General features: G+C 32.5%; 1 protein-coding gene across 20 annotated transcripts in view; it reads right to left on the reverse strand.

Moving 5' to 3' along the window:
* Nucleotides 1–8,388: 8,388 nt before the first annotated feature.
* Nucleotides 8,389–20,504, reverse strand: part of LOC129005589 (RIMS-binding protein 2-like) — a 208,159-nt gene continuing 196,043 nt past the window's right edge. For 19 of the 20 annotated variants that reach the window (XM_054434535.1, XM_054434534.1, XM_054434533.1 and 16 more), the window contains one exon: nt 8,389–18,995. In XM_054434535.1, coding sequence (XP_054290510.1) covers nt 18,708–18,995 — 288 coding nt within the window. In that variant the 3' untranslated portion in view covers nt 8,389–18,707. The remainder of the gene's footprint in view (nt 18,996–20,504) is intronic. The other variant, XM_054434532.1, reaches the window with a different exon arrangement.

A 20,504-nucleotide genomic window follows, 5' to 3' on the forward strand; every position in this document is an offset into this window, starting at 1 on the left:
ACTTACTATTTAATGAACTGACCAGTGATGATAAGGGTTTGTGTAATTTATGATTGACCAGACTACACTTTCACCAAACTAAAGAGTTTTTGTTTAGACTTTGGAAAATTTGTTATTAAAAAAACACAATACATTAGTAAAAACACACAATACAAATCAAATCAATGACATACTTCGTCCGAAGCACAACTTTTATTAAGGTGGAATCACAGTTTGGGTGTAAAGTGCCCTCCGTTTTCCCACAAGCAGGCCCTAGCTCGCTTGTGAATTGCGCCAACTGTGACCTCATACATCAATTTTTCCCTTACTTTCCCAGCAGCCTCAAAGATTCTCTCCCGTAACTCAACTTCAGAGCTTACAACAGTATAGTAAACTAGACCTTTCATGTAAATCTAACACGGGCTCAAGTCTGGAGATCGAGGAGGCCATGTCACACTTCCTCCACGTCGACCACGTCCAATCCATGTCGGGTAGTTTTGGTCACAACCGAACTTCCGCGAGTTAATTGAGATCTTATCTGAAATATGAAAAATGTACGATAACCGTAACTTTATCACAAACACATTTTAAAACTATATGTTTCTTTTCTTAGCTTAATAGTTACAAAAAAGCGTTGCATGCGAGAAAAAAATACAAATTATTCGTTGCCTGCACTTAAATGTATTATTCTTCACAATAGCTTTTCTTTGCCCTACCATGTTTTTTCAAAACAATGATTGAATTACATTAGGAAATTTGAAACTTGGTAAAAACTATATTACACCATTGTAAAGCCCTTTAAATAAGGAAGTTTTTAGTAATATTTGTTAAACTCAGCGGAACTCGGTAACCGAGAAATAAATTGCTGAATGTTATTTAAATTTTCGTCGATTTAAAAAATAATTGTTTAACGAAGAAATTTAAGTAGGATATTTTTCCGTGCCCCAACGATTATGTGTTATATCTATTTAAAATTTTGTGAGGAATCTGAAAATGACATTTAAATTAACAATTAGTGCATTTTTAACAGAGTAATATAACCTTTTTCATAACAACTACAATAATTTTTGGAAAACCTTAATTTATTTGTTATTCTCTAACGGTTGAGGTTGGGAACCTCAAATGTGCGTCATTATGTCGCCATTACCATGTAGTTTGATGCAAATTTTTATTTAACACTTATGACCGGACACCCTGTATATAGATGATGTTATGGCTATAGGTCTGTAGTTGTCGCAGAGGTGGCGATCTCCTTTTTTATGGAGTGGCTTAATAATGGACGTTTTCAGGGCATCTGGGAACTGGCCACATTCAAAGGAGGCATTGATCAAAAATTAGCTAGAGGGTTAGATACGAGGTCTGCAACTTCTCTTAACAGGTTTGGTGACAATTCATCTGTTCCAGCCGACCGTTTATTTTTCATATCTTTTATGATCTTTTCTATACTTCGGTCTTGTTTGTTGGCTTAAGAAAAAGAGAATCAGGAATAGGCTTTATATGATTGGGCTTGCCTTTCTTATCTGATGGCATACTAACTGATGTAAAAAAATTATTAAAGACATTAGCAACTTGTTGTGGGTCTTTAATTATTTCCCCTTTTTCATTATGAAGATTGATTTCTTTTGCATTGCTATTTTTGTTTGGAAGATTTTCTTTAATAGTATCCCAGATGACTTTATTTCTATTATCTGATTGGTTTATTCTATCATGAATCATATCTGATTTTTGTTGCCTTATTATATTTCTGTAAGTGCGTTTAATCTGCAAGTATTTTTGACGAAGGAGGTGGTTAGAGTCTAAGTCCTTGGTTTCTACATAAAGATCAAGCATTTGGTTTTTTATATTTATTGTCTCCTTGTCCAGTTTGAATTTACCCTTACACTGAATTTTATTAATTTTTTGTAATTTTTTTGGGAAAGCAACGTCAAGGAAATGGCACAGTTGGTCATTGAATATTGTAAATTTGGTGTTTAAATCCTTGGTGTTGTATAATTGCTCCCAATCTGCAGAAGCCAGTAAATATCTAAATAACCCTCTGCTTGATTGGTTAAATCTTCTACAAAATGTGTACTTCGCAAAGGATTTTATTATTCTAGGACCATGGATTGTCACAATCTGGGCATGATGGTCTGAGAGGGCTGACACTACAACAGCGCAATCAATAGAATCGTCAGTACAATTGGTATAAATCTGATCAATTAAAGTTTTGGAGTTCTTAAATTCACGTGTATATGATTTCACAACATTTCTAAGACCAAATGAGCTCATTATATATTTAAGTTGGTTAGAAGTTGTTGATTCTATTGATACGTCAACATTAAACCCAAGTAGCACACATCGTTGGCCCAACGTTGGGGAATGGTCGGCACGGTTGGGAAATGGTTGGCCGAAATTTTAACGATTTGCCAACGTTGGCCCAACGGAAACTGGTATTCGTTGGCCCTACAAAGGAAAGAATCGTTGGGCCTTCGTTGGGCATTCGTTGGGTTTAAGTATAAGACATTCTAAAACGAATTTTAACAAATTGGTTTATTTAAAAGTACATAAATGTTATGGCAGCAGAATATAAGACAAATATTGTAAAAATTTGGATCAATAATGAATGTAGTCAGATGATGTTGTGATACTAGATACAGTGGGGAACACCTGCTTAACATATAATAATTATTATAATAATTTTTTTTAATATTCTTTAACTTATTTAAGCAAGTTTTTAATAGTTATAGAGAAAAGATTAATTAATAATATAACAATCAATTATAACAGTAGCCTACTAATCTAATGGTAATTAAATAATCTATATTCAAATACTAGTATCCTCTCCAACTACCAGAAAAACAATTCAACTACTTGAGGCCTAAACAGATTAACAGAATCATATTATACTGTAGCATCAAAAATATTTAAAGTATTAATTGTGACCATTACACCTGTCGGCTACTCTTTCACCACTTGAAAAGACTCTTAATCAACAAGCACAGTTAGCTCAGAGGTAAGGCGTGAGGCTCACATGTCGAAGGTACCGGGTTCGAGACCCGTCCCAGCCAAAAAATTTTATTTCGTTTTATTTTCAAAATAAGTTTTTATGAACTATTTAATCAATTTACTCAACTCATAATTATGCTTTGCATACAAAATCTTTATTATTTTGTGTTTTTTATGTTTATGCCCAATGGGATAGTTGGCCCTTCTGCAAAAATTTGTTGGTTGGCCAACCGTAAGACTGAGTGCCAAAACATACCGTTGGCCAACGATCGACAGAAACGTTGGGCCAACGATTTGCCAACGATTTTTGCTACTTGGGAAGTCACCCACCACAATTACTCTATCTTTAGGCTTTATATTCTTTTCTAGACAGTTGGCCATAAGTTCTAGGAAGAGGTCATAGCTATTGTCAGGAGGTCGATAAACAGCTATTATAAGAATGTTTTCGTTATCTGCAGTTACTTTTGCAGCTGTAATCTCGCACTTTCCCTCTTCGCAAAATTCCCTTGCTTCAATGCTTTGGATTTCAATGCCGTCCCTTGCTAGTATGCATACACTACCATTATTCATAAACTGGCGACAATACGCACTTACATTAGCATAACCTCTTAGCTTGCAGTTTTCGAACTCATGATCCCTGAGATTATGTTCGGTTACACAAACAATATCAGGTATTTCACGTGCCAATAACATTTCAAAAACCTCAATTTTTGAAGCCAGACCACGTATATTTTGATGTAACAGTTTTAGATGACTCGGGGGAGCCCGCATTTGGCAGACTCTGGAGCCGTCCACGGTATTTGGTGTTGCTTGTGTCCTGTGCCTAAAAAAGATTTATTATAAAAAACCTGACTTTTCCTATTTCTTATCTTTTTTAAACTAGTGTGAATTTCTGCTGGTGAAGTAAAATCTTTCAAAAACCTAGAGTTTGAAAATACACGTGACCTTGAATGAGGGGGATTTACAATGGTATGGTCAGATTTACAGGTGCCATTGCTACAAATTGATTTACACAACAAATTGGCAAGACAAAGCTTACCCCTCTCATTCAAATGCAGCCCGTGTTTAGTGTAGAAACCCCTCTCAAATGTTTCAATGGATTGGAATTTAGTATTTTTGAAATGTTTGACCAGCTTCTGTATTTGAAAGTTCACTCTGAAACAGATCTACGTGGACAAAACATAACCTAAAATTTGATGATTGACTTTCACGTCTAAGTTTGATTTTTGTCTAAGTTCTAGTTTGACGAAGATGAAGGTTAACATTTTTATTGTATGTATAAGAACCAAGTTGAACGTTTTTATGTTATACAAGTCTTATTTTAGGTTTATTCTTTTCTAGACTAGAATAATATTATTCACAACACTGATATTAATAGCTCTGACTCTATTCTTTGTAAACAATTTACATGTTACAGAATAAAGAAGTTTTGAATTGAATTGAATTGAATATTTCATCATTACAAACTTGTTTAGGCCTAGTTGTAAGTTTTATGAAAGTTAAAGCGTTGATCTTAATATCAACTTCTAAAAGTATTTTAATTTCATTATTTTGTAATAAAATATTTTTTTCTATACTAATTTGTACTAGGCTTATTTTATATCCCTAAAATTTTACACTGCTACGTCTGCTACCACAATGGTTTGTAAAGTTTTTTTTGGATTTGAAAAAATACTTATTCAAGTTATTGAAGTTATAAAATTTCATTATGAATTTGTAGAAGTTTTAGACGTTTTTTGAATTGAGTAATTTTGTATATATGTAAAACTAGCAATGTTTTGTTAATGCAAGTTAATAAATACTGAATTGAGTGTGACTGCAGTGTAGTATAATAATTTGTAGATTTTAAAAAATAGTACAGAAATTGATTTCTTAAAATAAAAAATAGTTGGGAAATCTATGTTAAGCAGTTGGGAAATTTGAGGCTTCTCCCCCCCCCCTGGAATTTGACCAAGCAACGGCACTGACCACTATTTTTCACTAAAAATCAGTTCTGGTGGCAGCCTTACACCTCATGTTTGAGGAGGCAAAGTGGATTTCTTGGTTAACGTAGCAATTAAAATATCATATCAACAAAAATTAACACCATGTCTACTTTATTACATGACTACGTACGGACGTGGACACACCAAAATTACAAAAAGCACAAAGTTACCTATATTAATCTTGTACTTCATTTTTTTACTGCAAAACCACCGGCACAACAAAACTAATGCACGTCCCGAACCAGTCTCTAAAACCAACTGACGTTATTCGCTGCCAGGATTGCCACTGTCGTCTTCCAAAGTTATGGTTGGGACGTCAAATCGAGGGACAAACCTATTTTGTCATGGTAGTCAGTTTGGAAAGAAAACAACATTATTCCTTTTTTGTAAGTTTAATAACTATTGATGACTTAAAAATATGGCTTTATATATTTCGGCATGAATAATTAGTCTAAAAACAGCGTGAAAGTGGAAAAATGTACCCTAGGGACACGTCATGGTCGTGAATTTTGAGACTTTAAAAATACGAAAAAAATACCTAGAACCTACTTAAAACCAAATAAATGTTTGTAACATGTTGCCCCCGTCCCAAAAAATATTAAAACACATAATAATATACTACAAATACAGTATCTACGGAGTAAAAGACCAGGGACATGAAAACGTACGTTTCAAAATTTTCACTCAATAATAGGAAGACTACTGATTCTAGTGATAGGGAAATCAAATAGAATATAATCTTCTGGTGACTTGGAAGAATCTCTTTTTGCTAGTAGTTTTGCAATCACCAAGAGCACATCTTTAAGCAGGAGGCAATTATTGTTTGTGTACTTGAAACAGTAAATACATAAAGCATCTTCTTCTTCGGTATTTTTTACATTAATTCCAAATACGGCCTCCTCATCATCTGAAAACAGAATACAAATACACAAAACCAATTAAAATTCAATCTTAGAATATTGTGTTTCATTCATTTACGCAGAAAAATGTCAACGGTTGTTAATTTTCAGCTTGTTGGACCTCCAGGTGCAGCTCAGGTAGGTTTCCAGACAATAAAAAAGTTTGGAATCATTCATTTTGAGTATTGGAATTTTGTGTAAGAATGAAGATCGTCCCGAGAGTATGAGACTTTGAAGAGTTTGCTCTTTCAAATAACTTGATGGCGTGAACCAAAAACCCTGCTGCACTTCCACTTATTCACTATTCAGCTTAGCAGAAAATATGTCGATTTTAACACAGTTTTAGAAGCTTCATTGCTACACTATAGTGACTTCTTTCAACATTTATATTTTGAACTGTTATATTTTGATAAAACTAATACTAAACTGTTATATTTGATAAAACTATAATACTAAACTGTTATATTTGATAAAACTAATTAAAATTATTAAAACTTTAAAAATGTAATAGTAATACTGTACAAAAAGAAAAAAATATCTGTCAATTCTTAAAACTAAGCTCAAACTTCATGATTTAATACTGGTCTGGTCTGTATCAGGACAGGATATAGGCTTTTGTCCTGTATATAATTTTACTACAGCAAAAAAAAAAAAATATTAAGGACTCTTAAACCGTGGCACAACCTACCCTTCAAAATTATCCAAAAAAAATTCTTCAATGCTATAGTAAATTTTTCCAACAATAATTTATGTAAGGTTTTGAAGGTATTTTTTTATGAATTTATTTCTTGATCTGGCCAAAGCGTTTGATAAGGTTGACCATTCAATTTTGTTGCAGAAACTGCATTGGTATGGCATGTCAAATGATTTATTGCATTTTTTCAAATCTTACATTGTGAATGGGAAACAATTTGTTTTCTATCATGGATTATTTTCCTCTGCTGTATTTAATGTCCAATCTGGGGTTCCCCAGGGTTCGAATCTAGGGCCTTGTCTTTTTACAATACTAATTAATGATCTAAGTGACTGTATTTTAAATTCAAATTTATTTCTATTTGCCGATGATTTAAAAATGTTTAAGCATATCAATAGTCTTGATGATGCAAATAGCTTACAAGAAGATCTTGACAATGTTTATAGATGGAGTGTTTCAAACAAAATGAATTTTAATGTTTCGAAATGTCAACTAATGACTTTTACTAGGACTACAATTTTTTTTACGAAATAACTATTTTTTTAAATGGCATTTTAATTAGTAGGGTAAACAAAATTAAAGATTTAGGTGTTCACATGAATTCTGCACTATCTTTTAATTTTCATATTGAAACATGCATTGCTGCTGCAAGTAAAATGATGGGGTTTATAGTTAGACAAAGTACAAATTTTAGAAACATTGAAACATTAATTATGCTTTTGCTTGTCAGATCAAGATTAGAAACCTGTTCCATAATTTGGAATCCATATAATTTACAGTTTAAAGATGCTTTAGAGAAAGTCCAGAAAAAGTTTTTAAGATTCTTATTTTACAAATGTTTCAATATTTATACGTACGAAGTTCCATACCATGATTTGTTACAACTGTTTGGGCTGCAGAGTCTAGATCTGAGAAGAACGATCATAGGTCAGGTGTTCCTGTACAGACTGGCGCGTGGAGAGGTTGACGACGCTGCTAGCCTGGCCGGCCTGTCTTATCGTGTACCCTGCTTCAATAGTAGGAACAAACATCTCTTCTCGTTGCCCTACAGCCGCACCACTGCCCATGCCTCCTCCCCCCTCTATCGATTAATGAAAGACTACAATTTTGTAATAAAAAAGTGCAATAGTATTGATATTTTCTCTGACAACATAAACAATTTCAAATTAAAATTAAAAACGGTATTAATCAATCAGTAAATGTTAATCTATATATTTTTTCGTTGTTCTATTTATTTTTACTACTCTGTATTTACATATTTATATAATTTATCATTGTTAATCTTTTTTAAATATCTTACATTGTTGTTATAGTTATTGATAATTTTGTTTTTATGTTAGTATTAAATGCATGGCATGAAAGTGTAAGTAAACGTGAAGTGAAAAGACAAGAAGAAACCCACTGAAGCAATAATATTATAAGTGCATGAACTGCTTCAATGTAAATGGTGTTTAAACTGTATTGAAGCATGTAAATAAAATAAAATTAAAAAAATGTTGTAAAACAAGAGTTGAAGTCTTCTCAACACTTCTGGCTGGACTGTGCAGTTAAAATTCCTTGGAAGGGAACTGTGAGGCCAACTGAAAAAAGAGGGATGGGTGTTTTACAGCTGCTAGGATTCCCTAGTGACAAAACCTGAAGGACTGAAAGGAGTTCTGCAAGAGACCAAAGGTTGAAGTAGATAGAGGTAGCTACTAGCCAGTTACTAGCTACTAACCATACCCCAACTCTCCTCCCAAATAAAAAAACCTCAATTGTTTGGATTTGAGTGTTTTTAAATGCCCACCACAAAGAATTGCAATTCTGTAAAAAAGGATGAAATAAAAAATGATGCAAAAAGGTTTGCACAACACAATTGTTTTAATACATATTTTACTGATACAAGGCAGACTCTCCAAAGTGTACGCTTAATATCAACACCATTCACTTCATGCAACATTGATAATAGTCCTCAGTCATTGATACAAAGTTTTAAGAAATAACAGTAGTCAATTTATATTCAATATTACAAAGAATCCAAACATAACTCTTAAAAACATTATAGTGAAGCTTTACTCGAGTTCTGCATAGTTTTAAATTAATGACTACTTGCAGAATTCTCATAGCATATTTACACTTGACAAGTTGATGAATCACAAAGTACATTATAAAATATAAATGTCAATCACAAAGTTGCACACTGGGGTTTCTGGCTCAAGGAAAAAAATGAAATAATTTGAGTTGTAATGAAAATCAATTCTTTACCTAATTTATAACTATTCCACTTTTAGCCATAGCACTAAATTTTTTTATGAACCAAAATTTGATGTTATGAACAGCACAATCAGTTACCTACCAATACGCATTACAATGGGACTTAGTATTAGAATCAAAGTTAGAAAAATTTAATCAAACCAACATAGTTTTCTCCAACTCTTTAATACTACCGTTTTAGGTAGAGATATTCACCTATCATGTGGACCAAACGTTTTTAACCGTCTCATTTAATAAAGTAAATTTTGTTTATAGTGTCTACCTTGGGACAGATTTTTTTTCAAGAAGTTAAAGATTTACGGATAAGAATGAAAGGGTACATGAATGTTTAACCCTTCCCGGACGGGTGACGGATATATCCGCTTATGGTTTTTGATGTTCCGGATGGGAAGCAGATATATCCGCTTTCTTTTCAGACAGATTGGCAGGTGCTTGAGATGTAACCAGATGTTTCGCGGTACCAAGGCGCCACTTTCCTGCTATCTCCATGGCTGCGCTCTCTCCCGCACTCCCCCCTCTCTCGCGTGCCTACCCTCTACCGCTCCTCACCCTCTGCCCTCCCACCACCCACCTCTCCTACGCTCCCCCCTCGACGTTTCGCGCTCAAAACTATGTTGTCTTTATTTATTGTTTACATATTGTTCTTTATTTATTGCCTAACGTTGTCATGGTCATATCTTCAAAGACGTGTGGCGGATATATCCGCTGCTTTTCTACTTATCCGCGGATATTTAAAAACGAGTAAAAAAAATATTTTGACATTATGAAGTGTTATACAGTAGAACCTCTTTAATCCGAACCCCCGTAATCCGAACGTCCACTAATCCGAACCCCTCATTGCTGTACTCTATAAATAGTACAGCAGTTCTTTATTGTATACTTTATTTAATGTACATTACTGTTTATTCACCATGTTTACTACTGTATTAAATAAACACTGTATTTTAATTTATAAAACATTTTTTTCACTTTTCCCAAAATAATTTAGATAAATTTTAGCCATGTTTTAGCTATTGTTATGTAAAAACAACAATATGTTCTGTAATCCGAACTATTCACTAGTCCGAACTACCCCTGGTCCCAATTATACTCTGTCTGAATTTAATGTGCGGTTGAAGGACAAATTTGTTTTCCCCTGTTTTCTCCCTGGCCCCTGCCACCACCACATATTAGCCTACAGCTGATTCATACTGTTCATAATTTTACAACAGGTGTCACTTTGTTTACATTTTAGTAGTAAACAACATTGTGATTATTATGATGATATTTTGTGCAGTTTAATATTATTCAGTCTGGGTTTAATTGATTAGTGTTAATTAGAAATAGCCAAAACAGTGCAAAACTTAACTGGAGAAGGAAACAAATGCATTGCAGCACATAATATGGACTCCGAAGATTGTAATATAGAAAATATATCAAAAGATTATTGTAATGGATAATGCCAGCTACCGGTACCATTCGAAACGACTTAACAAAATTCCAAGTTCAAATCAAGAAAGGCAGACATTGTGAAGTGGCTATCAGATAATGGTATTGAACACAATCCAGTCCACACAGTAGCAGAACTCCTTACCACCGTGCGGCAGCACAGGCAAGATTTCCCCCCACAGTACGAACTGGATGAACTTGCGTTGCAGATGGGTTTGAGGTTGTTCGCCTACCCCCTACCATTGTCAATACAATCCCATAGAGCTAATTTGGGCTCAAGTGAATGGGGAGGTAGCGCAAAATAACACGTCTTTTAAAATAAAGGATGTCAGGAACCTTCTTGAAAATGTCATGAACCATGTAACGTAACAGTAGAAGACTGGAAGCAATGCGTAATTCATGCTGAAAATATCCAGTAAGAAGATTTTTATAAAGAAGGACTGCGTGACGAAATTATGGAACCATTCATTATAAATCTGCAGGATGACACTGACTCTGGTGGGCCAAGCGAAAATGATGGTGAACATCTACTTTCCAGTTATGAGAGTGAATGATGTAATAGAACGTTTCCAGTACTTTTTTAACGTTCACATTACATCTAACTTTTGTTAAATTTACATCATTGTGTTCATTTTGTAGTTTAATATATGTTTTATAAATAAAATTATATTTGTGTATTTTTACGAGTTTTGTTTTCCATTTGGTGTGTACTCAGGCATATTGGGCTTTTAGGCCTACTATTAGGGATTTGAAATATTTATACAATTAGTAAACAATGAAAAAATGCAAAAACTTAAATATAGCTGTTTCATACAAATGGTTTAATTTTTGTGTATCTTTAAACATAACTCGGTCAAATAGTATGATCAATTTGTTATGTTAGTTTATCCTCAGTAAAAGAAAATTTTAGCAAATAATGTATGGTATAATAAAACAAGTTTAATGAAATGACTCCGTTGTTCATCATGAGTAGGTCTACTCTGATGTACACTGATTATTCAGACATAAAGAGGATAACACAATGGTTTTCATCCTGATCTGACTTTAGGGCTTCGCTAGAGACCTTGACAAAGTTCCCATTGTCGACGGTATTAAAATAATAACTAAATAAGAAGTGAAGAATCGCTTTAGAATTGTGAAACCAGTTCACCACGATATTAACTAATTTAATAATGTATAGTTACATTACCTGAACTGAAATTGTATTTAAAACAATCCATCAAAAGCATAAAGCATAGATGTTAGCCCAAGATTATCTATATTACAACAAAACTTCTAGTGAAATTAAAATTAATACGTAGATTATTTATGTTAAAATAAATCTTCTTGTTTTATTATGTGTGTAGTTCAATCATAATAAACAAATGCTTCCTAAAAACCTGTCTGCAATATAAAACAGATGATTGTTACGGGTATTTTAGTGTAGAAAAGGGTAAATGAGAGGGAGATTTACCATAACAGGGAAATCATATCTTGAATTCCAACCGCACAATTATTTTAGACAGACTTTAGTTCGGATTAAAGAGGTTCTACTGTATTGTGTTTATTTCATGTATACTTATATAACAAAACACAAAAAAGGAAAATTAATTTTTATTTTTTTCTATAATTTTTTCTTGTCCTATGTCACGATTTCGCCCGTCCGGGAAGGGTTAAAATAAACATAAATGAATTGGAATATATTTTGCCTCAGTTAGGGAATTTTAAGTACAAGTCCTTAGGGAAAGAGTTTAAATACTTGCACTATATTTTTTAAGGGAAGTTTTACAGGAATATTAGAAGGTAAACGTTTACAAGACATGTCATTTGATAAAAATTAAAAAAATACATTTACAAAAAAAAAACAGTGTCATAATGTTATTTAATTTAATTCTTGAAAGGAATCTTTAGACTTAATAATAACTTTGTATCATCCATTTGGGGCAACAGAAGGCAGATAAGGTTACAGATATTAAGGAAGACAAAAATAGTATTCAAGATAATGCTTAGGTCTTCATCAAAGTACCGTAGGGGGAAAACATAAGTTATATAAGTCAGCTGATTGTTTTTCATTTGCTCTAAATTAGAGCTTAGGAAACAATTATTTTCTTTGATATAAGCTGTTATTTAAAATGACAACTTTTGAACGGAATGATGAAATAGTTATTTGTGTAACTAGTGGTGAAAGTGGCACTTTGCTGCACACGAGAGCAATGTTTACGCACGAGCCGCAGGCGAGTGTGGAATGATCTCGAGTGCAGCAAAGGCCTTTTTCACTCGTGTTACACATTATATTTTTCCTACAGTCACTATAAAGCATATAAATAATTAGTCTTTCAAACACTATGCAACACGTTTTTAGGTTCAGCTGGCAACACAAATGGTGCCCTAGAGAAAGTAGTACCCGCGGTCCATATCACTCCGCTATTTTTCCTCGGCAAGAAATGTGCTCCGCGTATTGAGAATATAGTTCCGTATGTTTTTGTAATTTTAAGTGGTTTCCGCGCCTAAAAGAAATGCTTAAAAGGTATTTTCTTGTTTATTAAGATCGTAGGAAGGTTTTAAAAACGTTTAAAAGAAAAGTCCAGAAAGTCCAGAAATACCGAAACTATAAACATGAAATGACAGGTTAAATCGTAGTTATAATAGTCAATCAGCTGCTCATAGTATAATTATCTTTAAGTGTTGCCAACCTATTTCCAAGCGTACACGAATTACGTGCATAATGGAACCACGCTGTTTTGTGTTGTTTCGTTGAAATCCTGATGTGCGGCAAAGTATAAACCGTACGGCAAAGTATAAATATGCAGCAATTAGCAGCTTTCTGTACTATAAACAGTACAAGGAAGCCAAATTTGTCGGGTGACTGTAGGAAAATTTAATTTTTTAAATACCGTATTTCACTGTCAATTAAGTTAACAGACGATTAAATTCATAAAATAAAACAAAACACAGTCTAATGGTCACAGAAGGAATAAGGAAGAAGAATGGAGGTGAAAACAAAATACATTCACCACCTCTTTTTTATAACAAAATTAATTTTCTTACTCCTACTTCCATTACCATTATTAATCAAATCTTGAAACCTAATGTCAGGACTTAATCTTGAGAGCTATTATTAGTGCTAGTAATATAACTATTCTATTTAGATTTTTTATTACTGAAAGATAAAATAAATGGGGAAGAAATTATAATAAATAAAACTTTGATTATACTTAGATCTTGAAAATATGATGAATCCGTATACAGTTTTCATTAAATCTAATTGCTAAGAACGTTGTCCAGTTTTTACAAGCAATAAAAATGGGATATCAAATAATTTTAGTTTTAAATACAAAATTATTACACACAAAAATTGTAAATGAATAGCTTACTAAACCATTGGAGTAACACAGTGTAAATTTCTAAAACCTATGTTTGTGTACAAAACACAAATAAATACATCAAGGGTAATGCATATTATGTACATTGGATTAGTTTATGTACATATTCAATATAGTTAACTTATATGAAAATTGAATACAATAATTTAATAATAAATTAAACCTTTATTTGTGAAAAAAATGATTGTCTTCCGACAAAATAAAGGCTTCCAACCTCTGTTGGCGGGAATATTACAAAATGATTTAACATTTAGGCTTACTGTTGACACTATCACATCAGGGATGTTTTACTGGTCATGGTAAGGTAAACTGAATGTGCAATTTGTACATGAAATATCTTAAACTGAATGTTTGAAGTTACGTTAAAACATGATGAATTCCATCAACTGTGTAAAAATAAAAAAATAACAAAAATTAAATCTAATTGTGTTTTACATTTTTTATTTTTAAAATTAAGTTAAAATAATACAGAAAACAAAATAATAAACTTAATATTAGGGCTTTTAAATATGATAACAGTATGGATAGGTTTTGTGCTGGGCAAAATGTACATTAAGAGAATATACATAATACAAAATTAATAGTAAGAAATCTCTGTACTAATAATCAATACACCTGATGGTTTTAAAGTTTGTGCCTAACTTGCAGAGCTATATATGTATAAATATATACATATACATATATGTGTGTGTGTGTGTCTGTATATGTATATTTATATATTATATTATCAAAGTCTTAAGCTTAAATTTCTATGTGTCATTTCTAATTTTTGAAATTTACTGACAAGCAAGCCGATATATACAGTTATTGATATGATAAAGGTACTATATGATCCAAGGCAATAACCCGATCTGTTGTAATCTCACTACCTGACTACATCGCAATGCCTGATATGGTATCTTTGCGATCAAGCTCTGTTATCATACCTTATTCTTACAAATTCTTTTGATATGCAATAAATAGTATCTAGAAAAAACAACCTAATACACTCCTTATTGTTTGCGTTTCAAATGTTTCATCACAGAAGAATCCATTTATTTAAATTATGTACGAGCATTGCAGACAATCACAATTTTAACTACAATATTACAAATTAAATTGAGAAGAATATAAATGGCAATACATAGCTTGATACAGGATGTGATTTCTGGAGTCACAGCTACTGGTATATAAGAAATGAAAATATTTACTACAGATTGTACCGGATCATTGTATTTAATCATAGTGGTGCTCAGCAATTTGTAAAATGAAAGAAAATAACGATTATTTTAGTAAAATCTTTAAGTCACTAATTCCTACTCGATTAAATAGATACCTATTTAATATTTCACAGGAAAATTTTATATTTGCTACAAAGTGAACTAGAACGAAAGTGGCATAAAGAAAAAACAAAATATAAAAACTGTGTTCTGAATTGTTTGGTCAAACAATTCACCCAATGTTTAAATATTAATAAATTGCCATGTAATACAAGATTTTCATAATTTTAGCAAAGATTGAAGCATAACAAAATACTCAGGTTTTGTCTTTTAACATGCTGGTACTCTAGATATTATTGAGTGTCTGTTTTATTTTGTATTTTGGCCATTCAAACAACTCCCCTGTAAAATATAATTTTTTTATCACAATTTTATTTACAATCTGTTTAGCTTTTTGAACATTTAGCAAATATGAGAACAATTAATAAAAAAACCCTAGTTAGTCCATCCATCAACAGACCTAACTTAAAAATATTGAAGAAAAAAAGAAATAATAATTAAATTATTTAAACAAATCGTGAGCTGAGGTCTAAAACATAAATTAAATTAAATTAAATTAAATTCATTAAAATTAAAATTTAAAAGCTTAAAACTATTTTTAAATTCAAAGTACTGTAGAGGGAAATAGAAATATTACAGTCTGATTCAAAAGTATCATTTCCCTTCATGTATGTTAGGTACAACTACACCAAACCTAAACTATGAAATTAAAGCTTTTTACAACAAGGGGATTGTAAAAAAAGACAATTAAGAAATAAAACCTAACCTATAAGGAATGACTAAAAATAAGTAAATAATATATGTATATACCAGTAGATGTGGAGTAGCAAAACTACAAGAAGTGGAATTACAGCGCTATTTTCATTAAAACTATAAATTGTCATCATCAACAATGAAAACGCCAACAGAGTCTCTATGAAAATTGAACATAAGTATATATTTCAAAACAACAACAATAATTTAATTATAAAGTTTATAACTTGATACATTCTACCCGTAAACCGAGACTAAACAGTGCCCAGAACCAACCATCACAACAACTTTGACATGATTTTGCTCCTTGTTCTACATAAATCTTTTATTGTCATTGATGAAGTAGGATAGAATTCTCAAGAAGCAAAATTCTGACAGAGGTTGAATTTGAATTTTTTTAGACGGATACAGAATTGGATATTAAAAAGTTACCTATCGTATCATTTAAACAACCGTATTCATTCTTCTATCCATCAATTTTTGTACAAAATTAATTAATTTAAAATGTGTCTGTTTCTGAATATTTTTTGGAGAATTCATGGTTGATATTAGGATATGAGATGTGAAATGAGTCGGTAACTTATTATTTTCTTAGATTAAAATGTCTGAGTAAATAAATTTCTTAAAAAAATAATGATAGCAAATATAATAAAACAATGCTGACTACAGTAAAATCTCAGTTCGCAGATAGCCTAGTTAGGTACACACCGAGGTTAAAATATAGCTGTTTCTCTAAGCTAGAATATTATTTATATTTATGTAATATATTTGAACAATATTTGATCTATGGGGGTAATATAAAAGAAGTAAAACACTACAAGTAGCTACTGAATAGCATACACAAGGGACAGGAGAAAAATATACAAAATATAAAAGAGGTTGTTATTGAATTTTGTTATTATGAATTTATAAATAAAACATAAAATGGGAACAATTTAGTCAATTTTATCAAAGTATTATATGTTAACGCAATTCCAATCAGTAGGAAAAAGTTGTATATGGTAAAGATACACTTTTAGATCTCTGAGAGAAGCATAATGTTTTATGAAAGATTAATAATTGGAAACTTTTGACTATTTGGTGGTTCAATTATGTTGACACCTCAATAAAAGTTGAAAAATTTTAATTGTTGTACAATTTAAATTCAGCATTCAAAGAAATTATTCAAACATGGAACACTTTAACAGTTTTTTTCTAATTTTAAATGTTATGTTACATTGATGACACTCAAAATAATTTTTAAAAACTTTTTAGCCAAGGCTGTTCCCTTGTAATACTGTTTCTATTTATTTAAATGCATTTTGTGTTTATATAGAAAACCACACTATTTACACAGACTCAACCATCTATTAGCGAGGGCGGTTTTTTAAGTAAGAACCAGTTTCGCAAATGAATCCGTACTTCGGTTGTACACCGCAACGAGGCACATCACCATTTACTGGCATCATTTGTGAACAGAACTACAGAAGCTGTCAGGTACGCTTTGCTTTAAGTTTTTAAAATTGCTTAACACGTTCACTGCGGGCCATCAAATGGCAGGCGTAGCCTCAGCGCGGCGCAGCCCGCAGCGTCGAACAAACCCGATTGCCGGGTGTTTGGCTCTCATATTATGGTATGACGAATAGCAAATAACGTGCGGTGATGTCCTGTTTTATAACCAGAATCGACGTAGTTCGCTAAACACTCACATATAGCAGCACTGCTTGGAACGTAGCCGGTCTCATCGTATTGCCAATTGGAGGGAGAAAGACGGGACAACAAGTTGATTTTTAAGTTTGCCAGACAGGGATTTTATGGGGAAATTTTACTACCAACCTACAACACAACAAAAAGCAAGTCACCCACTACACGCTAACGTGGAATTGGTCTGCCTTCGACCGACGCTAGAGCAAAAACGATGATATACGAAAGGCATTGCCGAGCGTATCCGATCGGTTACAGCAGCGTCTGAACAGCGCTCGGCCTGTATCCGATACGCCCGCAGTGAACGTGTTAAACAATCAAATCTTCCGCCGCGTCCGAGGTAAGGTTAGTAATACTTATTTGATTACAAGAAACATCCATATTGGGTACCCACTAAAACACAATTCCTTACAAAAAGAGCATTTTCACGGCCATTTTTAAACTCCTAGCTTATTTCAGCTCTTTCTACACTATCCTTGCATCAGGGTCATAATCTCTAACCACCTGGTGATAAATGTTGGCATTGGATATGTTTCTTGTAATGAAAAAGTGTATAACTGATCTTACTTCAGACGCGGAGGGAGATTAGATTGCTAAGAAACTTTAAAAAACACACAGCAAAGCGTACATGACAGCTACAGAGCTGAAATTTGTATCATTTTATTCACAAATGATGCCATCAAATGGTGAAGCCTCGTTGCGGTGTATAACTGAAGTACGGATTCATATGCGAAACCGGTTCTTACTTAAAAAACCGCCATCGTATAACAATATACGAGACATATTTGGTTTATAACAGAGAAAGGTTGTTATTATACTGCAATATGTGTTTGGTATACTAGGGTCAAATTTCAACAGTAAAGCATAGCTACTCTGCATGTTGGTAAGCAATCCCAAAACAACCATAAGCGTTGACAAATTAATGTTATTCAATAACAACAACTTACACCTCGAATATTAGACAATTTTAATTGGGAGATTGACAGAAAATTATCTTTTACTAAAGCTTGAAAATGGCAAAATTAAATTGAAACCAATAGTAAAAACTGACTATTGATTAACTATTTAAAGCTAGAATGGAGGTAACCAGCCTCGGAAAGTAATGTTATGTGATGGATTGTTTCATAGCGATAAACTTTAACAGTTTTGCTAAAATATAAAGATCAAAGCACATTGTATCGTAACAACAGCAAAGAGTTGAAGTTGGTAGCAGTAGCGTTGTAACATAATAGAGTAGCATTCGCCTCATTATACACCCACAAAGCTACACTCTTACATGTATAAATACTAAGTTGGTCTAATTAATCCACTTTGTATCAGGAAAGAGGTTTAGATAAATTATTGCCACACAAAAAATGCATTTTATGGAAGATCCGAAAGCCATAGATAAAAAATAGAAAGGCATTTAGACGATGTAGCGACAGAATTCATTTTCCCAACCCGAATTTCATGAAAATTAGTTCCTTGCCTTTAGAGAGAATGTGGTCAACAGAATTATCACCACCCGTGACATTTCCTGTCATCTCAGTGAGCTTCTGCATGAGGTTAGGCATCCCGGGCTGAGGTTCCTGGGCGGGCGGAGGTGCTACAGGTGGGGGCTTGTCAGGTGCGGGTAAGGTAGGTGCAGGTGGGGCCTTGTACTTGGACTGTGAGGCCATTCTCGTAGTTTCCTGCTGCTGCTGCTGTTGTTGTTGTTGCTGCTGCATTCTACCATCCTGCATCATATAAAAACTCATTATATTTGTTACTCAATCAGTTCCTCTTTGTAACCACATATAATTTGTTGACAAACGCAATCCTTTTTTCTAATTATTACAGTAATTCAGACACTGTAACAAGGAAGAAATTCAGTAAAATACTAAAATTTGAAAAAAATCTGTTCCCATACTAAGCATCATCATTTTGGGCGTTGCGGGTATGGTTTTGCATCACAGAGCAAAACCTTATCATATCATTTCTTGAGTTAAACAAATTCTCTAAAAAAAAAACACCTTGTTTGTTTGGGTTTCTTCCCCCTGTCTGTCTATAAAAATAAAAATCTGTCATATTAAAATCATAGCTCGATGTCATGAACATTAGAGTAGAAAATATCAACAAAATCATAAGATAAAAAATAGTTAATTTCTAATAATTAAAATTGGTATTTTAAAAGTTAAGGTATGGTTTAAATTGATGTTCAAAAGCCAATATCTTAGGACACTTATCAGTCCTGTGTACTCAATAAATAGCCTCTCCGCATATCTTTCTGAATTGCATCATTAGTGGAAGTTATTTGTGCCAAAAGTTACAGAATTAAACCTACTATAAACTTTTTAATAATCCTCTTAAAAACAAAAGATTTTTTTAAGTGCAGTACCGGTATTGTACTTATATTTGTTGGTCTGAGATATTTGTGTTAAGTGGTTTTGGAGACTTACATGCATTATAATTACTGATTAAACTATCTAGTCATAGTGAACTACAAATTTATTCTTTGAATCCCTAAAAAAGAGAAAAATTACAGACATTATGTCCGACCCAAAAAACTATTTAATCGTTGACTTGACGACTATGCAATTTAACCTCACTTTATTTGATAGAGGAGTAGCAACGTGAAATATTAAACACACTTTAAAACTGTTTTTAATTTTTTGCTGATATTGATTGGGAACAGAATTTGACATGTTTTAAGCATGGTAAAAATATGATAACCAAAATATTCACCACATCTAAGATTATTTAAAAAAGATCTTTTCAAAAAAAGTACTGCTTTAAAATGAGCATGCTTTTCAACTGAACTCTAATTCTTCTACCAAGTTTGTATATGATAAAAGCTGAAAATGTGTCAATATTTACATACAATGGGATTTAAACATGCACATCCCATGCTTATAACAAAGGAGCAGTAAAGCAACTAATATATTCAAACAAATTTTATACTGTATAAATCAACAGAAATATTTACAAGTATGTCAATCTTTTCAATTAATAGTGAGTTGAATCATAAAAAAGGAACATGATTGGATTGAAAATATACTCTGATTCACTTAAACTCTTAATCTGCTAAACACATTTTTAAACTTTAATGATATCAAGGAAACAACAATAAAAATGGATTGTGACTATTGTTTAGTTGGTCAATCTAACCAATTGGCATAAACAATTTGCAAACTCATGTGAAACACATTAAACTACAATCAAAATAAATGAACTCTATGTCTTCAGATGTATAGTTAATAAAAAAA

This window comes from Macrosteles quadrilineatus, unplaced genomic scaffold (genome assembly GCF_028750875.1).
Source record: "Macrosteles quadrilineatus isolate MER2022 unplaced genomic scaffold, UCM_ALF_1.0 Scaffold_24__1_contigs__length_1734639, whole genome shotgun sequence".
In the NCBI taxonomy this organism is placed as follows: Eukaryota; Metazoa; Arthropoda; class Insecta; order Hemiptera; family Cicadellidae; genus Macrosteles; species Macrosteles quadrilineatus.